The sequence below is a fragment of the Callospermophilus lateralis genome, chromosome 4 (assembly GCF_048772815.1).
Source record: "Callospermophilus lateralis isolate mCalLat2 chromosome 4, mCalLat2.hap1, whole genome shotgun sequence".
Classification (NCBI taxonomy): Eukaryota; Metazoa; Chordata; class Mammalia; order Rodentia; family Sciuridae; genus Callospermophilus; species Callospermophilus lateralis.
This window is the reverse complement of record NC_135308.1, coordinates 156,045,396-156,064,148: the sequence shown is the minus strand read 5'-3', so window position 1 is coordinate 156,064,148 and position 18,753 is coordinate 156,045,396. Positions and strand designations below refer to the sequence as shown.

At 49.8% G+C, this 18,753-nt stretch overlaps 1 protein-coding gene across 1 annotated transcript; it reads right to left on the bottom strand.

Moving 5' to 3' along the window:
• Positions 1 to 6,276: 6,276 nt before the first annotated feature.
• On the bottom strand, positions 6,277 to 15,812 carry LOC143397205 (apolipoprotein L6). Its single transcript, XM_076853270.1, has 4 exons — positions 15,651 to 15,812; positions 13,991 to 14,087; positions 10,107 to 10,959; positions 6,277 to 7,870 (listed from the first exon to the last, which is right to left on the bottom strand). Exons 3-4 carry the CDS (start codon positions 10,932 to 10,934, stop codon positions 7,787 to 7,789), a joined length of 912 nt encoding a protein of 303 aa, XP_076709385.1. The 5' UTR covers positions 10,935 to 10,959; positions 13,991 to 14,087; positions 15,651 to 15,812; the 3' UTR covers positions 6,277 to 7,786.
• Between the last annotated feature and the right edge of the window lie 2,941 nt (positions 15,813 to 18,753).

Genomic DNA, 18,753 nt, shown 5'->3' with positions numbered 1-18,753 from the left:
TGAATAAATACCAACCAAATTTGATATTTCTATACAATTCTAAGACTTGTGCTACAGAAATCATTTTAGTTTGGATAATACCAACTTGGCAAAGTGCTCTCCTAAGCTTTTCATTTATCTAAGTTTAACTTTTAAAGTCCAATTTAGAATCCAAAGTGTATAGTAACAATAATCACAGGCCTGCATGTGTTAACAAAAATCAAAGGGTAGCCTTAAATCTCTTATACATTTAGGAAACAGTGTTAATGACCAGAAATTGGCTTACTCAAAGCAAACAAATATAAGACAGGTTTTTAAATGACAGTGTGGCCCTTCTATGCCAGATAAGTATAAATGTATAAAAGAGAGCACTTATTGGTTATCTAGCTGGCAAACATACAGAAACTTTCATTTTATAAACTTTTATATAACACGTAGACAAGGCTTAGAGAGGTAACATTCTCAGATGCCTACCTATAGCCAGTCACATATATTTCAGGTGTTAACAATATTGTTTTAATTTAAGTAACAATTTATGGTTTGACCAGTTACAAAGTAATCATTTAAGACTTTAAAACAGGAACAAACCCTAATTCCTTTAATACTTAGTTTCACAAGTAATAAAATAAACAAATACAAGAAATTTTGTTTATATAAGAGCAGATCTGAGTGTCAGACTTTGTTTCCTATCTGTACATTAAAATTCAAATAACTTTAATGACTGTGCTAATTATAGCCAATTTAAACACAAATACAAACTTTTTGAGATTTACCTTCCACAAACCTTCTGCAACTTACTTAGACAATCACAACCTTACATGTTAGTTTTGTCCCCTTTCATGTTGGACTTTGGGGCAGAGCCCGGGAGCAACAGTTAATAGGGGAGAGTAGCAGTGAGCCGGCCCCAGGGCTCTGAATTCCAGGCCTGGCTGTCCAGACCCTTGTCCCACAGCAAGTCCTGGCCCTCACCTACTCCCCTCTGTCTGTAAAGATCAAGTGTGTGACCTTGACCATGGCACACCAGTCTTCCCTGTGTGTGGATGCACAAGCACAGGACTTGACTGTCACGGGAGGCTGGAGAGACTCTTGACACTGCTCCCACCTCAAGTGACAAATGGTGCTTGTCCTCTCAGGTTTGGAGGGCTGGGAGCCGTCACATGTAGAGCATTCCTTGTGGAGTCCTGTGCTGGGGACATTGCACACCTCATCTCTTGGGTCCCAAGTCCCCTTCCATGAGTCAGGGAGCTTTCGCCCAGTCTATCGCTACCAAGGTTGAGACTCCTGGGCTCAGGGATCACCCAAGGTCACAGTGTCTGAGACCAGGCAGGCTGGGGTTGGAGCCCAGGTGTGAAGCAGTTCCCCTCCCCCACAGCACGTCTCAGAAGCCCACATCTCTCTTCTACTTATGAAGAAAAATTTGAGTTTGGCAGAACACTCCTTGTGGCCCTTGAGCCTGGCCATGCATGGGGAGGACAAGGGCAGGGGCTGGAATGCAGGTAAAGGACATGCAAGAGGCAAATTTAGTTAGCAGTTCAGTGAGCACGTCCCAAGTAACAAGCTCATCTTGGCCTGGTGTAAGGAAAAATGGGCATTTCTTGGAAGGCTCTTGATCTACCTTGGTTTGGTTTTGTTTTTCATATTTTATTGTTAGTCTTTTTGTTCCAGGGATTAAATCCACAGGTGCTTAACCACTGAGCCATCCCCAGCCCTTCTTACCTTTTATTTTGACACAGGGTCTCACTAAGTTCCTTAAGGCCTCACTAAGTTGCTGAGGTTGGGTTTGAACTCCCATCCTCATGCCTCAGCCTCCAGAGCTTGCTGGGATTACAGGCATGTGCCATTGTGCCTGCCCAGCTTGGTTTTTATACTGCCCAGGTCACAACCCTTTAGTGCATTGTGAAATCAGTGTAGTGGGTCTTAGTGGTCCCAAGAGGAAATGGCGCAGAATGAAAATTACCAACATGTGCCGTATATAACGAGGGCAGGTGGCAGCCACCTGTTGCCCCTGAGCTGAGCTTGCTCTCCCCACTGGAGTGATGGGGGTCCCAGTCTAGCACACACAAAAAAGCTGTGCAAGACAAGTGGCCTTTAATCTTGCTCTGCAAGGGACCAGCTTCAAGTCCTGCCTGGGTAACCCCCTGAAATCTGGTACCCTGGCCTTATTTGATGAAGAACATTCCATCCAACCTCCTTTCATGTGTTCCCCCACCCCCATAAAAATAAAGAGAATCCAAGTACATGCTCTGTTTCCAGTGGACCCTTAAAGTCACAGAGCCATCCCTGATACCCTCAAAAGGTATTTCTGTGTGATGCAGGAGTTTTTTTTTTTTTTTTTTTCTTCTATTTTCTTAGGTTAAGGTTGTTGCTAGCTCTTGTGAACCCAACTCAGATCCCCAGTCCTGCCAGCTGGAGATAAAGGCATAGGTATTATTTCATGAAAATAATGTGCCCGTGGCCACAGCCTGCATACGGGGACCTCTGTGTACATGTGCGTGCTCTGGACTCAGGGTGACGTGGTCACACCTAGAGTGTCTGGGTGCTCCTGACATGCTCAGAGATTCCAGGGCGAGTCTACAGAGTATCAGGCAGCTCCAGGTGCAGGGACCAGGGCCTATGCTAGGTCCCTCTCCCACCCTTTTTATACTCCCCCTGCAGGTGAGCTTCATGGACAGCAGAGACCCCAGTATCCATCCTGTTCCAATTCATGTCTTCCCAGCCCTGGAATGTCCACTTAAAAAAACAAGCTGTTGTGGCAGAGCAGCAAGGGCTACATTCAAAGCATAAAATGAACCACTGTTATATTTCCACACAGTCAATTTCTACCTTCCATTTCTATGCAAAATAGACGGCAACATCTCCAAATTTCTTTGTGCTGAAAGAGGGTGAAGTTGGGGTTAGCAACCCAAAGTCCTTGTTCTCTATCAGTTGGGGTGTGGACAGTTAAGTGCACTCAGCGCCAGAGCAGTCCAGAGGTCCACAGTGGCAGGTGACAGATGAGTGGGCAAGGCATACATAGGGCAGGGATCATGATAAGGCAGCAATAAACAAGGCAGCAATAAACGAGGCAGCAAAATATTACTTTCTTTGTAAACAATTAGCACAGAAGCAATTAATATTTCAGCTGGTTTCTGAAAACTATGAGCACATATCAGTGAAAAACAGAGTTTATCAATATAGGAGGTTGGAAAGATTTATAGGTGTAAGAGGTCAGGCTCCAATTGACTCAGGAAAAACTTGGGACCCTAGAGTTCTCTGTGATCGTCATTATTGGACACTCCTATACAACATCCCTTCCTTCGTCTTTACTTGTTTGTGGTAGAGCTGACAAAAATGTACATCTAAACTTACACAAAAAACTAATTGATTTTTCTTTATAATGTCCACGTAGGACTGTTCTTAGGCTCTACTCTCCTGCCAGGTGTTTAAGACCAGTTGGTCAAAATTGACCTTGTTCCTGTCTACTCTTGGGAGTCACTTGAGATTCCTCAGAGATCACCCTTGGGACATGTGTGAAGCCTCCTGGCTCCTTTAGCTCTCCTGTATCCTGCCACTTGCCAGGATAAGTCAGGGTCCTGCTGAACATATGAGGCTTCTCTTGGAAGCATCAGAGACATTTTCATCTCCAATGACCCTCCACTTTGCAGAATGTGCACTGGTTGGCTTCCTGTTCTCTAGGGTGCTCCCCATCTCCCTCAGTAGATCCGGTGACTCACTAGAGTTGCAGGGCCCAGGGAGGGGTCCTGTCATTCTCTGGGTCCTGGCTGACCTTTAGATGGTAAGGGTCAAAATGGGGGATGCTTTTTCCTTGGCCCTTTTACTTCCTTGACTTTGGTCTCCAACTTTTTGATTGTAAATAGCCAGCAAGCCAGTTTCACTGGGCTTAAAAAGGGAATAACGGATTATGACTTCAACATCTATAATTTTACAGATACCCCTTTTATTGAGGGAAGCTATTCAAATGAGGCCAGGGGTCAGGTTTCAGGGGGCTGAGTCTATCTTCATGATGTCCACTGTCAGCAGGTTGACTGACACCTGGGTAGGCCACACCCAAGGGCACAGTCAGAGGAGGGGACACACAAGGCACTTCCATGGAAGATTCTATCCTAAACAGGGCAAGGGGTTATATTACAAAGGAACAGGTGAGCAGAGCTTCACCCAGGGGGGCTGTAGCAAGACACACATGCTCAAGACATCGACCCTCTCACCCAAGAAGGGTGCCACATTTCTGTGACTGAGAGCCTCAGCACCCAGCCAGGGAGTGCAACTCAGTCACGTGTAAGGTTGGCCTCCCACAGTGGACACTGCGCACCTCCTGCCCTCTGTACAGATCTCACCTCAGAAGGGACCGGAGGGTTCTGCCTGGCTTGACAGCACAGTGATGAGCCTGCGTCACTTCAGAAGGGGCTCACCAGACCCAGAGGAAGTGGGGAAGTGGCGGGGGCTGGGTGGCCTACAGGACATGGGTGGATGGTGGGTTTCTCCTGGCAGGAGTGTGAGGATTTCACTGTTGTGGAGACCTAAGGAGGTGAGTGGGACTATTCAGGGGACCCAGGTGGCTAGGAGGGGGCTGAGTGTCTTGGGGTGAAGGCGGAGTAGGGGACCCGGGACCTGCTGGGTTGTGGGGTGAAGAGCTGTCAGGGGTTGAGGGTCCTGCGAGGCCAAGGGCTTTCCACTGGGAGAAGCAGGTGGAGGGAAGCAGGAGCTCTCCCTGCTCCTCTGATGCTGCCCCAGGAAGGATTTAAATTCCCTCAGCAAGCACTCAATTTCTCTCAAGGATACACCGACCTGTTCCTGAGAGTGGCCCTCCACCTGCTAGTCCAAATGGAGCCCTGGACTTTGTTCAGGTGACACCTATTTTATGGATGAGGAAACCAGAACCCAGAAGTGAGACCCAGCAAGAAAGGATCACAGATGGCTCTGGAACCACCATTCTCTGGGTTATCCCCCACCTCGAGCCATTACACAAAATAAACAAGCTCCCAACTTCAGTGAATGAATAAATAAATAAATGAATAGGGCTGGGGACGCAGCTCAGTGGTGAGGCACCCCTGGGTTTAATTGGCAGAACCAAAAAACATAAAATAAATCCCCAGGTCACAAGTTTCACTGGGCCATGCCCACAGGTCTTAAAGTGCCTGGCTGTCCCTGTACTCAAAAATCTCACTCGATTTCTTATGACACAATGTGTGTGGGGGGAACCACCCCTCCTGGACCCTTGGACGCTGTTGTCCTTTATCTTAGGTATCACATTTGGAGGACCCTGTGTACGAATGATTAGTACGAATTGCTTAGTTTACACCACAACAACACATGTGAGTCCATGGTATCCCTATGATTGTAAACTGTGTGCCAATTAATTCCTTTTGCTGTGTAAGCCATTTTCAGTTGGTTTTGGACACTTAACACATCAATGTCTAATCTTTCCCTAATTAAAAAAGCATACATAGCCAGGTGTGGGGGTGCACACCAGCAATCCCAACTTCTTGGGAGGCTGAGCCAGGAGGATCTCAAGTTATCAGGCCAGCCTTGGCAACTTAACAAGACCCTGTGTCAAAAATAGGAGTGGGGTTGGAGATGCAGCTCAGAAGTAGAGCCCTCAAGGAGCATGTAAAAGCAAGGCCAGGTTTAATCCCCAGTAATGCAAAAAGAAAAAGAAAAATATTTTATGTAGTCAAGAGTATATATATATATATATATATATATATATATATATATATATATATATATATTTTAAACATCTTATTTTTATGTGGTGCTGAGGATGGAACCCAGTGCCTCAGGCATGCCAGGTGAAAGCACTACCACTTGAGCCATATCCCCAGCTCCAAGAGTATATTTTTAAAAATACTTTTTTCATTGTAGGCAGACACAATACCTTTATTTTATTTTTATGTGGTGCTGAGGATTGAACCCAGTGCCTCCCTTGTGCAGGTGAGCGCTCTACCACTAAGCCACAAAACCAGCCCCTCAAGTGAATACTTTGCAACATATTAAACTCTATGAGGCCTTGAACCACCATATAGCCCAGCTCTACCACCCATCGGTATTTGTTTTGTTTTTTTTTTTTAATTTTTATTGTAGGTTGTTCAAAACATTACATAGTTCTTGATATATCATATTTCACACTTTGATTCAAGTGGGATATGAGCTCCCATTTTTACCCCATATACAGATTGCAGAATCACATCAGTTGCATAACCATTGATTTACATATTGCCATTCTGGTGTCTGTTGTATTCTGCTGCCTTTCCTATCCTCTACTATCCCCCCTCCCCCCTCCCCTCCCCTCTCCCGGTATTTGTTTGAAGGATTAATGCTATCATGCTATCAGCATGCACACCCATGTTCATAGCAGCTCAATTCACAGTAGCCAAACTATGGAACCAGCCTCGGTGTCCATCATCAGAAGAATGGATACAGAAAATGTGGAGTATATACAGAATGGGGCCATAGAGAAAAATGAAATTCTGTCATTTTCTGGAAAATGGAAGGAACTTGAGAACGTTATGTTAAGTGAAATAAGCCACACTGAGAAGGTCAAGTGTTGTATGCTTTCTCTCCTGTGTGGAAGTTTTTAGAGAGGAAATAGGAAAAGAAAGGGGTGTGTGGGGGGGAAATCTCATGAAAATCAAAGGGAGACCAGTGGAGGAGAGGGACCAGGGTTGGGAGTGGGGAAGGAGGGGGAAGGGCGGGGGAGTGATCATTGGCCAAATAGTCCTGTTGTACTATGTGCATGAACGGATGAGTAACAAGTCCGTCATTATGTACAGATAGCGCACCCAAAAAGATGTGGGAAAAACTGCCTATGAAAACCAATGGAGGCGAGGAATATTAGATGTTTCTGCTTCGTGAAAGCAGCAGGATGATAAGTGACAGCTCTGTAGACAAATGAGGGGCCTGGGAATAGAGAGAAACGCCAATCACGCGGCCTGCAGGGAGGGTCTTGCAAAGCCAGCACTTCAAAACCCAAAGCAAGAAAAGCACAGAAGGAAATTCCATGCAAGAATAGCAACTGCTGGCACCTTTGGCCAGTGTGGCTTCCTCTTTCTTTTCTTTAAAGAAAAAATCACATATAAATTTCATGTCTGACTCTCAAAACAGCAGCTAAAGCACAGGAAAGCAAAGTCATCTTTGGGTGACTGGACGGGACAGACAGGGGGACTTGAGCAGTCCTGAGGACATGGGAGGATTTTGGTTGTGGGGGACACAGAGGGCTCCTGGGCCCCCTTCCTTCCTACAAAGTGATCTGGTGGCAGGTTCCAGGGACAGGGACATCCCACTGTGTGCGAACCTGGCTCTGAGCCAGCAGGGACCCTGTGGGGCAGGCCACCTGGGAGAGCTAACTTGTCACTTGTGCTCCCATCAGAAGAATCAGACCCTGCAGAGGACACCGGAGGGAGGCTCTTTATTCTTAGGCTGGAGCAGGAGGGAGGTGGCACTTGGGGGACGGAAATCCCGGCCTGACTCAACCAGAAGACAGAGATTTGCAGTTTGATGTGCTTCTAATGAAGGCAGGGCCGGGTTCTTGGTGTTGTCCAGTGTTGGTCTGGAGTTTCAGCTGTGCCTCCTGCCGGGGCCCCCAAGCTCCTCTCCACCTGGGTCTCCGCTCCCCGTGACCTTCGCTGTGCTGTGAGGGGGGCAGCACTGTTCCAAACAGTGGCACTCAGGGGTAACTAGGGTCACGGCTTTGCTTCCCTTGGCCCTGGAACCTGTGCCCGGGGATCCTGCTTTCCTGCGCCTTGGTTGGAGGCTGAGTTTAAGTCTCTGTCCCTTTCCCAAGATAAAAGATTTTGTTCTGTTCTTCTTTTCAAGAGTTCAATAATTTCCAGAAGAAAAAACAAACAAAACAAAACAAGACAAAACAAAACAACACAGAACGAAAATAGATTTTCTGTGGAAAATAAAACAGAGTACCATTATTACATATTGTTGAACTTTAAAAATGAAAAGAGCTAAATGCACTGACCACTCCTATAATCCTAGCTATGGGGCAGGCTGAGGCAGGACATCCCAAGGTCACGGCTAGCCTGATCAGTTAGTGATACCCTGGCTCAAAATAAAAAAATGAAAAGGACTGGGGTCTACCTCAGGATAAAAGTGCCCCTGGGCTCCGTCCCCAGAGAGAGAAGGAAAGAGAGAAAGAGAGACAGGGTGGGGGTGGATCAGAAGAAACAAAGAAAATCTTTGGGAACCTGGTGCTAGGGCCTGAATATTTGTGTTCCCCAAAATTCACAGGTCAACCCCTACCCCCAAGTGTTGGCCCTAGGAGGCGGGGCCTTGGGATGGTGACAGGCCATGAGGGCAGGGCCTCCCCTGTGGGACTGGCTCCTATGAGAGGACCTGGGGGACCTGCTTGCCCCTCCGTCCAGGTGAGGAAGGACAAGGAGAGGCCTTCTGTGACGCAGAGGGAGCCCTCCCCAGCACCAAGCCTGCCTCTGCAGGCACCTGGACCTTGGCCGTGCAGCCTCCAGAACTGGGAAGGACACATTTCTGTTGTTCACAAATCACCTGGTCTACATACACTGTTAGAGCAGCTGGAGCAGAGGAGGACACTGGCCAACCACGTCACCCCGTCAGGCTGGTCACGGCTGCCATGACGGAAGGCCACAGAGAGAGTGGTTCATACAGCTGACATGTAGTTCCCAGAGTTCCAGAGGCCTCTGGCCCAGGTCAGGGTGCTGCCCAGGTTAGGGTGCTGGCTAGGTCAGGGTGCTGGTCAGGTAGGTGTGCTGACTAGGTCAAGGTGCTGGCCAGGTCAGGGTGCTGCCCAGGTTAGGGTGCTGGCTAGGTCAAGGTGCTGGTCAGGTCAGGGCACTGGCCCAGGTCAGGGTGCTGCCCAGGTTAGGGTGCTGGCCAGGTCAAGGTGCTGGTCAGGTCAGGGCACTGGCCCAGGTCAGTGTGCTGGTCAGGTTAGGGTGCTGCCCAGGTTAGTGTGCTGGCCAGGTCAAGGTGCTGGCCCTGGTCAGGGTGCTGCCCAGGTCAGGGTGCTGCCCAGGTTAGTGTGCTGCCCAGGTCAGGGCACTGGCCCACAGCAGGGTGCTGGCCCTGGTCAGGGTGCTACCCAGGTTAGGGTGCTGGCCAGGTCAAGGTGCTGGCCAGGTCAGGTGCTGGCCCACTGGGCTCCCAACAGGGGCTTTCTTCTTTCTGGTTGGCAGGTGGCTTCCGTGTGGTGCTGATAAACCCAGCCTAATTCCCTCTTAAGATTAGGAGCCATCTTTCCACAAAGGCAAGAAAAGCTAATCTTGGCTTTACTATAAATTACTGCGATTTCTACACTTGCTTGGAATGCCTGCCCGTGCCTTGGACTCACCCGTGCCTGGCTCTCCCTGACCAGTTAGCAACCCTCTCTGAAACTCTAGTGGCACCTCATAAATTCTGAAGTTGGGATCTAAATTTACCCCCTAAGTGCTGGACCATTAAGCTACTACCTGCCTTTGTGTTATTCTTGTCAAAATTCTGTTATCTGTAAGTTCTCAAGATGCCCCCCACTTTCTGCAAATTTCTGTGCTATAAAGCCTAGAGAGCTGCGGGGCTGGCTTCGGTTCCCACGGGTTTCAGGAGAGGCAGCCCGGTCGGTCGGAATTACAAGCTTGCTTTAATTTGATTTCAATTGGAGTCGGTGGTCTTTTCTTTACATCCTGGTTTAACAGTGCTTGGAGGGCAGAGAGGACTCTCTCTAGTTTCTTCCTCCTCTTATATTGATACTGACCCCATCAGATTAGGGCCTGTCCTTAGGTCTGCACCCAACCCTTGTCACCTCCCCAAGCCCCCTCCTCCCCCATCAAGATGTACTGGGCTTAGGCTTTTGATGAATAATTTGAGGGGGAGATAACTCAGCCCAGAGAACTCCCTATGGCTCATGACTTCCTCTGCAGAGTCAGGAAGACCCTCTTCCTGGCACGGGGTTCAGGAGTCTCAGGGAGAAGTGACAGGTGACGAGGTCTGCGCAGGACTGCCTCATCTCCAGGGTTACTTGATACTGTTTGGACCTTAGGGCCACCATATGCTATGTCCTCAGGCCAAACATCACTACTACACAGGTTGTCCCTTAAGCCTTTCTGCCCAACCTGGGTTTCCATGGATTTAGGTCGATGCCCCTCCTCACCCTTCCAAAATCCTGAGCTCACCTGCCGCAGCTGCTCAAAGCAGTGGCTGTATCTTATCACCTCCTCTTCCAGCTCCTGGGCCCAGTTCCTTAGATCCTCTGCCAGCTGTGCCCTGTCTCCATCCTTCAGTTTCTTCCACTCCTCGGAGAAATTGTATAAATCCCAGAGAAGGAAGAGGGCGGCCGCTCCACCTCCCTTCAAGAGAGACGTTTTTGTCATTGCCAGTGGCGTGCCCTCGAAGGCCCTTTGCACATGCCTGCTGGTTCGGGTTGACACTCGGCCACCTTTTATAAGATCCTTGGCAGCCCTGGCCAACCTTGGCTTGGCTCTGGCGGCCTGGTAGGCTTGCTTGTTCCTCCTGAGAACGCGGATGGTTTCTCCGACCTTGGAGATGATCTCAGTAAGAGCTGGGAGACCGGCCGATTCCTCGCCATCCACCTGCTCCAGCTCTGGCTCCCTGGCGGGCTGCAGGCGGTGGGCATGGGCTTTGACCTTTTTATTGAGGGAATGTTCTATCAGGTGGGTCACAGCACCAGTGATTCCAGCTGCTGCCCCCAAAGTTTGGCTAGCAGCTGTAAGCCCCAGGCTTCCTCCTGCGGTTACTGGGGCGAGGGCAATCCCCGCAAGGCTCAGGAGCCCAGACAGGATGGCAGCAGAGGTGGCCACTATGTTGACCTTGCTGGTTATCTTGTGGGTGGTGTCCACCTTGTCTGCTAGGGCGCGGAGCTGTTCAATGGCTTCTTCTTGTTTCTGTCTCCACTTGGGGAACTCATTCAAAATATCTTTTCCAAAATATTCCCAAAGCAGCTCTTCATCATCTTCCAGATCTCCATCTAGTGGTTCCACCATCTCACACAGAGCTTCGTCCTGGTCCCTGTGGATGAGGGAGTAAAGACGGGGCTTCAACCTTCCAGAAGGAAAAGCTCAGCTCTCATTCCAGCCCTGTGGCTCAGGGTGTTCTGCTCCTCCCAACTCTGAACCCCTGGGCATCTCCCTGAAATGTCCCCTGGAAAGTTCCAGAGTGTCACTGAGAGGTTCAACCTGTGCAGGAAGCTGTAGGTCCATGAAGAGAAGAAATGTGAGAGGGACGCCTGGGGAACCACAGATGGGACAGGCAGATCTGTCCTGAGGACATTTCCAGCTGTGCTTCAAGGAACCAGAGCACCGAAGTGGAGGAGGGGCAGAGAGAAGATGCTAGAATGTTGCTGGAGGAAAGGAATGTGAGACTAATGGAGCGGGGAGCTGGGGTAACTAGGAGAGAGAGGAGGCCAGGTGAGAGCCACATGTAGAGGGCAATGAGCTTGCGGAGGGGCTGGGGCCAGACTGGACAGGACCTCCTGCCCGTCGACACCCTTGACCTGGGCCACTCTGGCAGCCTCTGGCTCTCTGAGAAGCTGCACACCGACAGGGTCAGTATTAGTCATGATTGATGTTCTGGAAGGTCTCGTGACCCTTGGCCACCTTCCTGGCCCCTCAGCAGATGGGGCTGCTCCTTCGTGGAAGAGATTTGGGATGGGCCAGAGGTTCCCTGGCATCTCACGGGGCACGGGGCCAGGTGGTCTTGCTGGTCTGGCTGAGTTTGGCCTTCGGGAGAGCAGGCCAGGTGAGGGCAGAGCCGGCCACTTGGGCACGATCTCCTGCCAGGCGCCACCTCATGTTTCCTCCAGGACGAGTGGAGGAGGGTGGAGGTGACACAGGTGTGCCGGCCTGAACTCCAGACTGGGGAGCCCAGAGAGGGTCAGAGTTGCTGTCTGCACTTTCCAGAGCAGGTGCCTGAGGCCCAGAGAGGAAAGGGGAGCCTTCCCAAGGGCACGTGGGGTCAAGAGAGGGGTCTGGACAGGGCGCAGAGCTGCCCGACCTCAGTCCCTCCTGCTGTCCCCCTCACCTGGCAATCGATGTCAGGCCGCTCACTGAAGCACACCTGTGCCTCAACAGCCAAAGGGCATGGGATCCAGGACCCCCCAAGTAACCTGCCAATCCTCCTGTCCCTTATATAAAACAGGTGGCACTTGCATATGACCCATGCACTGTCCAAATACTTAGGTCATCTCTAGATTACTTATGATCCTCAAGACAATACAAATGCCACACAAACAACTCTTTCTTTGTATTGTTTATGGAACAATGAAAAGGGAGAGAAGTCTGTTCACGGTCAAGTCAGACGTCCCCACCATGGCTGTAGCCACAGAGTCGACGATCTCGCGGCTGGGGGGTGGGGGGGTGGGACATGGACCTGGAGCCCAGGCGGCAGAGTCCGGGCCGAGTTTATGGTTATGTCAGTGCATTTATCTTTTAATAATCTCTCTACTCTATGGTCTTTGCTTTATTTTCAAACAGTATTAAATGTGATTCCATAAAAGTGGCCTGCTTCCTTGAAGCTACCATGACGCAAATAAAACATCACAGCAGCAAAATTCCTTTGTGTTACAGATTATGGTCTTCACTGTCATCTTTTCTATCTGTTTGTGACGTCCAACAGTACTAAGGATGAAACCAGTCCATCAACTAACCAGTTGCTTGTTTTGACATGTATGAAAAATATCAGTGTGTACGACTATTAAGCTAAATTGTCCATTTTAATTAAATTGGCTAAATATATTGTCTTTAGAAATTTGTGTATCTTTGTAAAACTTGTCAGTATCACTGGAAAATAATTGTTAATGTATTCTAAATATAAAATATGTTCTTTTGTATGACCCATGCACTGTCCAAATACTTAGATCATCTCTAGATTACTTATCTTTTGGATGATATGGGAAACATGAAGAACCACTATCATCTTATCAGGCTAAGACTAATAGTCTACAAGAGAAAAAATATGTATGAATATTCATAATTATATAAAATATGATAATTTCTTGAGTATTGCTACATGCCAATTCAATTCAGATTAAAAAAAAAATAATCTCTCTACACACATGTGCACACTTGTGTGCACGCGCACATACACACACACACACACAGTCACACATTCACACACACAATTCAAGTGGCAAAGGTTGAAAATCAAGCACACCACCAAGAAAACCCTTTAGTGTTAACAAATGAATGAATATAGGCCCAATGGCCAGCTCGGGGGTAGACGCAAATCAGTTAACTGAGCAGAGGGTTCCCAGGGGCTGGCAGTGGGGCAGGGCAGGGTCCAGGCAAGGAGGGTGACCTGCCGAGGAACCAAACTGTACAGATGTCACAATTCACCCCTGACCTCTGTTTCTTCCAGGTACATAAGGACAAAGAGAAGGAGCAAATAGAGATGTTGCTCCGAAGACCCACCAGCTCCAACCCCCTGCTTGGAAGTTGAACAGTTTTGTTGTGACGGGGTTGAGAGCTCATGGGGCTGGGCTTCAGTGTCTCTTAATTAAACCCAGCACCTCCTGTGTGAGGCAGCCTGTCCACTGGCTCGGCCTGCAGTGTGGTCCTCTGAGATCCTCTGCACACTCTCCCTACCTCCCCCAGGTGGCAAGTGCTAGCCGCTGCCCAGATGGTGCTGGTGGTGGTACATGTGCTGGTCAGTGGGGAACTGGCCTTACGATCAAGAACTGGCTAATACTGAAGTGTTTCCTTGGTGGCATGTGAGTCCTAAAAGACTGAGTCCTGGGACTCAGCCCCTGCCTTCCTGGGGCTCACAGAGGTGAAGTCCCAGGGTGGACACTTGCTGCCCTTGAAGTCCTATTGCCTGATGCCACGCCCTTTACTGAATGTTGACTTGCTCTTCAAAATACTTATTAACCCCATAGAATGTTTTCCCCAGGAGAAAATACCTCCACGTGCATCACACTCACCAGGGAGAAGGGTAGGCCCCCCTCACACCTGGTGCTCCAGAGCCCATGGATTCCCAAGCATGAGCCTCCCGGCAGCTTTCCACAGAGCCACCCTCTCCCCAGGGACCGGGCTCTAGCAGTTACCTAGGCAGATCAACCGCAGCCTTGCATTCTTTCCTTGCCTGGTTGTCTGGCAGTCTCTGTGGCACCAAATCCACGTCCCCAGGAGGTGGCTGATCTTCTGTTAGAAATGGGGAAAATAAGGTTACTGCATGTATCATAAAACTCATGAAGTTCAAGTGTGGAGGGATTTGAGATTATGCAGAATGAAATTGTATCAGGACACACAATGTACTAAATGTTTGCGAATCATTACTTCAAAATTTTACATAAAATCATATATACAATGAAGTACTCAGTTCAATGAATTTTGACATCTATATTGGAGGATCACAAAATACACTATCCTAAAACATGCCACTTTAGCAGAAGGATTTTGAGCTGAAGGCGACTGATAAGTAGCAGATACAGCAGTTCTCCCCTACAGGGGATGCTGAGACCAAGGCTAGTACCCAAACCTATAACATTGTTATACTAAGTGACTAATGTGAAGGTAGCATACACACTGTGGAAACACTGACAAAGAGATGATTCATGTCCTGAATGGGATAGAGGAGGATAGCACAAGTTTCCACCACGCTACTCACAACTCTGCAAGGGTTAAATATAGTGAATTATTTCTGGAATTTTCCACTTAACCATGAAAAGCAAAACTGGGATATGGGGTCCTACTGTACACTCTCAAGTCATTGCCACCCATATCAAGCTGTAGGGTGTGGTGGCATACACCTAAAACAGCTACTCAGAAAGCTGAGGATCACCAGTTCCAGGCAAGCCCCTGCAACTTAGGGAGATCCTGTCTCACAATAAAAAGGGCTAGCGATATACCTCAGTGGTAGAGCACCCCTGAATTCAGTCGCCAGTGCCACTAGTCAGTGCTGGGAAAGCTTGCAGAGAGGTAAGAAGGACTCTAAGGAAGGTGACAACGAGGAAAATGGAGAGGGAGCCGGCCACTTCCGTGTCTCCTGCCTTTAGGAGAGGATTTGAACAGATGACTCTGGTTATAAAATAAAGCACTCATAAGACTTCAAAAGAAAGCCACCTGGGCAGGGGGCATGCCACCTGCACGGGAGGGAAGCCTGCCTTTGTAGAATGGAGTTGTCTTCCTGGTCTCCATGATTGAAGGGTCTCTCTGCTCACCTAGTTCAGAGCGGCAGGGTGTCCTGGCTGCAGGGGAGCTGCTCGCCCTCTCTACAGAGGCACAGGTGGCTGGAGTGGGTTCAAAGCCCCTCCTGTCCCTTTCCAGCTCTGCAGTCTCAGGACTGTCCTCGCTGCTCTCTCTTTATCCCTGAAATCTCTGCAAAATGCCTGGCTCAGTAACTGCCAGGACACCTGCCTGCGTCGTTCTTCAAGTAAACAGGACGAAATAATCCTGAATCCAGAGGACGGGACGCGGGGCTGCATCAGGAGCGAAGCCAGCTGCAGCTTCTTCCAAGAGGAGCCCTGAAGCTGCGGCCCCGGGTTTCTCAGGAGAGGAGCGGAGCCCGGAGCCCGGAGCTGCACAGTTCCCAGCTGCGGGGAGGCAAAGCCAGTCGCCCTGAGGACAGCTGTTTGTCCAGAGCCAGGGGTCAGGAGCCAACCCTTGGCACCTGCTCCTTCAGGAGCCCAGCCCCTGCCCTGGCTCTAGCCTGCGGTCCCTCTGCTCCAGGTCTGGGGGAAAGGGCCTCCGCACCTCTGCGCTCACCTCCCTGAGGGTCCCTGGTGCTGCACAGCGAGCTGGGGACAGGGACAGAGGCAGAGGCAGTGGCCTGTCCAAGCCACCGCCTCCCAGGACAAGCCAGGCACCAGCCAGAGGCAGTTCCCAGAAGAGCTGGGCTTTCCCGAAAAAGCGCCACTTTTTCTTTCACTTTCGCCTCCCACCCGGTGACTGAGCAGGAGGCTGATTGGCAGATCCAAGCCCGAGGCCGGCTGGGGCGTGGCCAGCGCCTGAGCAGCAGCCCGAGGCCCCTCCCTCCAGCTCAGAGAAGAGCGGAGGCGGCAGCTGCTGGACCGCGTCATGGAGCCATGGGTCCTGCCAGGCGGAGCCCGCAGCCCAGAAGCCACTCAGCGCTGCAGTGGGGTGAGCAGGCTGCTCAGTTGCCTTGACCTTGGCTCCGCATCCGTGGAACCTCTGGCTCAGAGCTGCTGTGACCAGGCTGTGACCAAGCTGGGCAGCACCCTGCAGGGACACCCAGCCTATGGATTAAAGGCCGCTACCTGTGACAACTATGAAGCCGCTTTCTCCCACCACATCTTACGTAGGTGCACAGCCCTGTCCCAACCCCAGGAGGGAGACTTTAGAGGTTCAGGGACTTGCACCTGTCATTCTTCCATGCAGAGACTCTGAGCCCAGAGACGCAAACAGCTAATTCACTCGGAGGCAAAACTGACCGGAACTGGCCCGAATTTTCTCATCATTTTTACATATCTCATTTAGTGTGAATATCCCTGGATATTCACTATGGGCAGCACATGGATCCTCTACAGAAGTGCCTGTGCTTGACTCAGGATGACTGCTGGGGGTTTCATAATAAATAACATCCTCGTCCTATTACTTTTTAAAGAGACCCCGAAGGCTGGGGTTGTGGCTCTGGGGTAGAGCACTTCCCTACCATGTGTGAGGCACTGGGTTCCATCGATCCTCAGCACCACATGAAAATGAAATAACGATATTGTGTCTATTTATAACTAAAAAAGAATGATTAAAAAAATACCCCACACTGCAACTTGGAATTGATCGTGGCCCCAAGGATTTGGGGTACAGGATTGTGGTCTGAATCTCCCGTTTTTCAGATGAGGAGCCTGGGGCCTGCACAGGGTGTGTGGTTTGCCTGGGTCCCCCAGCTGAGCCTGGTGAGCTGGCTCCGTGTCAGTGGGGATGAGCCCACAGCGGGGTTAGGGCTCAGCTCTGTGCCTCTCCAGCAGCCCTGTGCCCGCTGGGCTTGGGGACCGTGTGCTGCTCCTATTTATGCTCCTATTATGCCCAGAAGTCTCCAGTGCTCACCTCTAGCTGGGGACCCACTGGGGCTGAGGCTTTGTGAAGGGTGTGACCCACCCAGAGGTCCTGTCTCCTGGGGAGGTGATGGAGGTCACTGATGTCCCTGGTCCTGTGAGCAGGAATGAGAGGCTGGGGGCTGCTGAGCTGATCTCATAGGGTCCTTTCTTGTCCTGAGCCCCCAGACTTTATAATTCACCCCTAATCCTTGCCTCACACATTGGGGACCCTCTGAAGATAGTCTTTGAGAAGAAGCAGGCTGAGGGGCAGTTGAGCTGTCCTGGGCTGCAGCTGTGTTCCTTGGCCACAGCCCCAGGTGCCATGGTTGCTCCTCAGGCCTGGGACCCCTGCCCCAGAGTAGGAGTGGTCCTGTCCAACAACTGCCCAGGAGGGACATGTCCACAGCTGCACTCAGGAAATGCCAGGGACTCGATGACACGGAAACTCACAACCCAGATAAGAAAATCGGGGAGTCACCTCACTTCCTCAAATGCACCTACGTTTCCTCAGGTGACCCCAGGCCTGGTGAGAGGGTGACCTTGCCATCAGCCCCTCCTTCTCTGGATATTTTGCTTTTGGCTATGACCTGCATCCTCCCTGGGAAGAGGCTGTCCACCTGTGCTGAGTGGCCCCTGTGCCCTCAGCCCATCCCTTCCATGACTCCTTTGGGGCTGGCAAGAGGATGGGGGGCAGGGGAGAATAGCCAGCATCTTGGTCCTTACCTTGTTCTGTTTTGTGTTGCTGCAGCAGGACACAGTCAGCCCTCCAATATCCACAGGGGCCATGTCCCTGGGCTCAACTTACTGAGTGTCAAAAATATTTGAGAAAAAAAAAATTGTGTCTGTAGTGAACTCATGCAAACTTACCCATGACCATTTCCTGGCCAATACAGTGGAACACCTCTGTGCACAACTGTTGCCAAAGGCTCAATCCTTGTCCCCGATGGCAATCCAATTAGGAGGACATAGTTTTAAGATAAACGAAAAAGAAGTTTTATTGCTTTGCTAGCAAGGAAGAAGCATCAGGGACTCCTGTCCCAAAGGCCGTGAATCTACCCATCAGCAGGAAGAGGGGGCTTTTAAAGAGGTGTTTCCAAGGCGACATTCCACGTGTTCTCTGTTGGCGTTGTAATTCACCTGTTAATTTGGGACACAGTCTTTGCTGAGGTCTTCCGGAACCATCCCCAGAGTCAGGATTACTTCATTCCTATGGTGGGTGTGAGCTCAGGGACAGATAACTGTGGGATGGGGAATAAAGCTAATCCTGTTTCCCCTGATATTAGGGAGGGGAGAGAATAGGAAGGAGCAGGGAGAGAGGAAGAGCAAGAAAAATGTCCACTTAAAAAAACAAACTGTTGTGGCAGAGCAGCAAGAGCTACATTCAAAGCATGAAATGGACCACTGTTATATTTCCCCACAGTCAATTTCTACCTTCCATTTCTATGGGAAAATAGGCAACAACATCTCCAAACTGCTTTGTGCTGAAAGAGGGTGAAGTTGGGGGAAGCAACCCAAAGTCCTTGTTCTCTATCAGTTGGGGCGTGGACAGTTAAGAGCACTCAGCGCCAGAGCAGTCCAGAGGTCCACAGTGGCAGTGGCAGGTGAGTGGACAAGGCATACATAGGGCAGGGATCATGATATGGCAGCAAAGTATTATTTTCTTTGTAAACAATTAGCACAAATGCAGTTAGTATTTCAGCTGGTCTCTGACAAATCAGTGAAAAACAGAGTTTATCAATATAGGAGGTTGGGAAGATCTATAGGTGTATGAGATCAGGCTCCAGAAATGACTCAAGACAAACTTGGGACTCTAG

Bases quoted from the DNA above. Each gene is read 5' to 3' on its own strand.
- LOC143397205 (XM_076853270.1), bottom strand. From the start codon at position 10,934: ATGGTGGAACCACTAGATGGAGATCTGGAAGATGATGAAGAGCTGCTT. The intron at 7,871-10,106 runs GTGAGCTCAGGA...TATTTTCCACAG, and splicing joins GCTTTGAGCAGCTGCGGCAG to AAAATCTATTTTCGTTCTGT.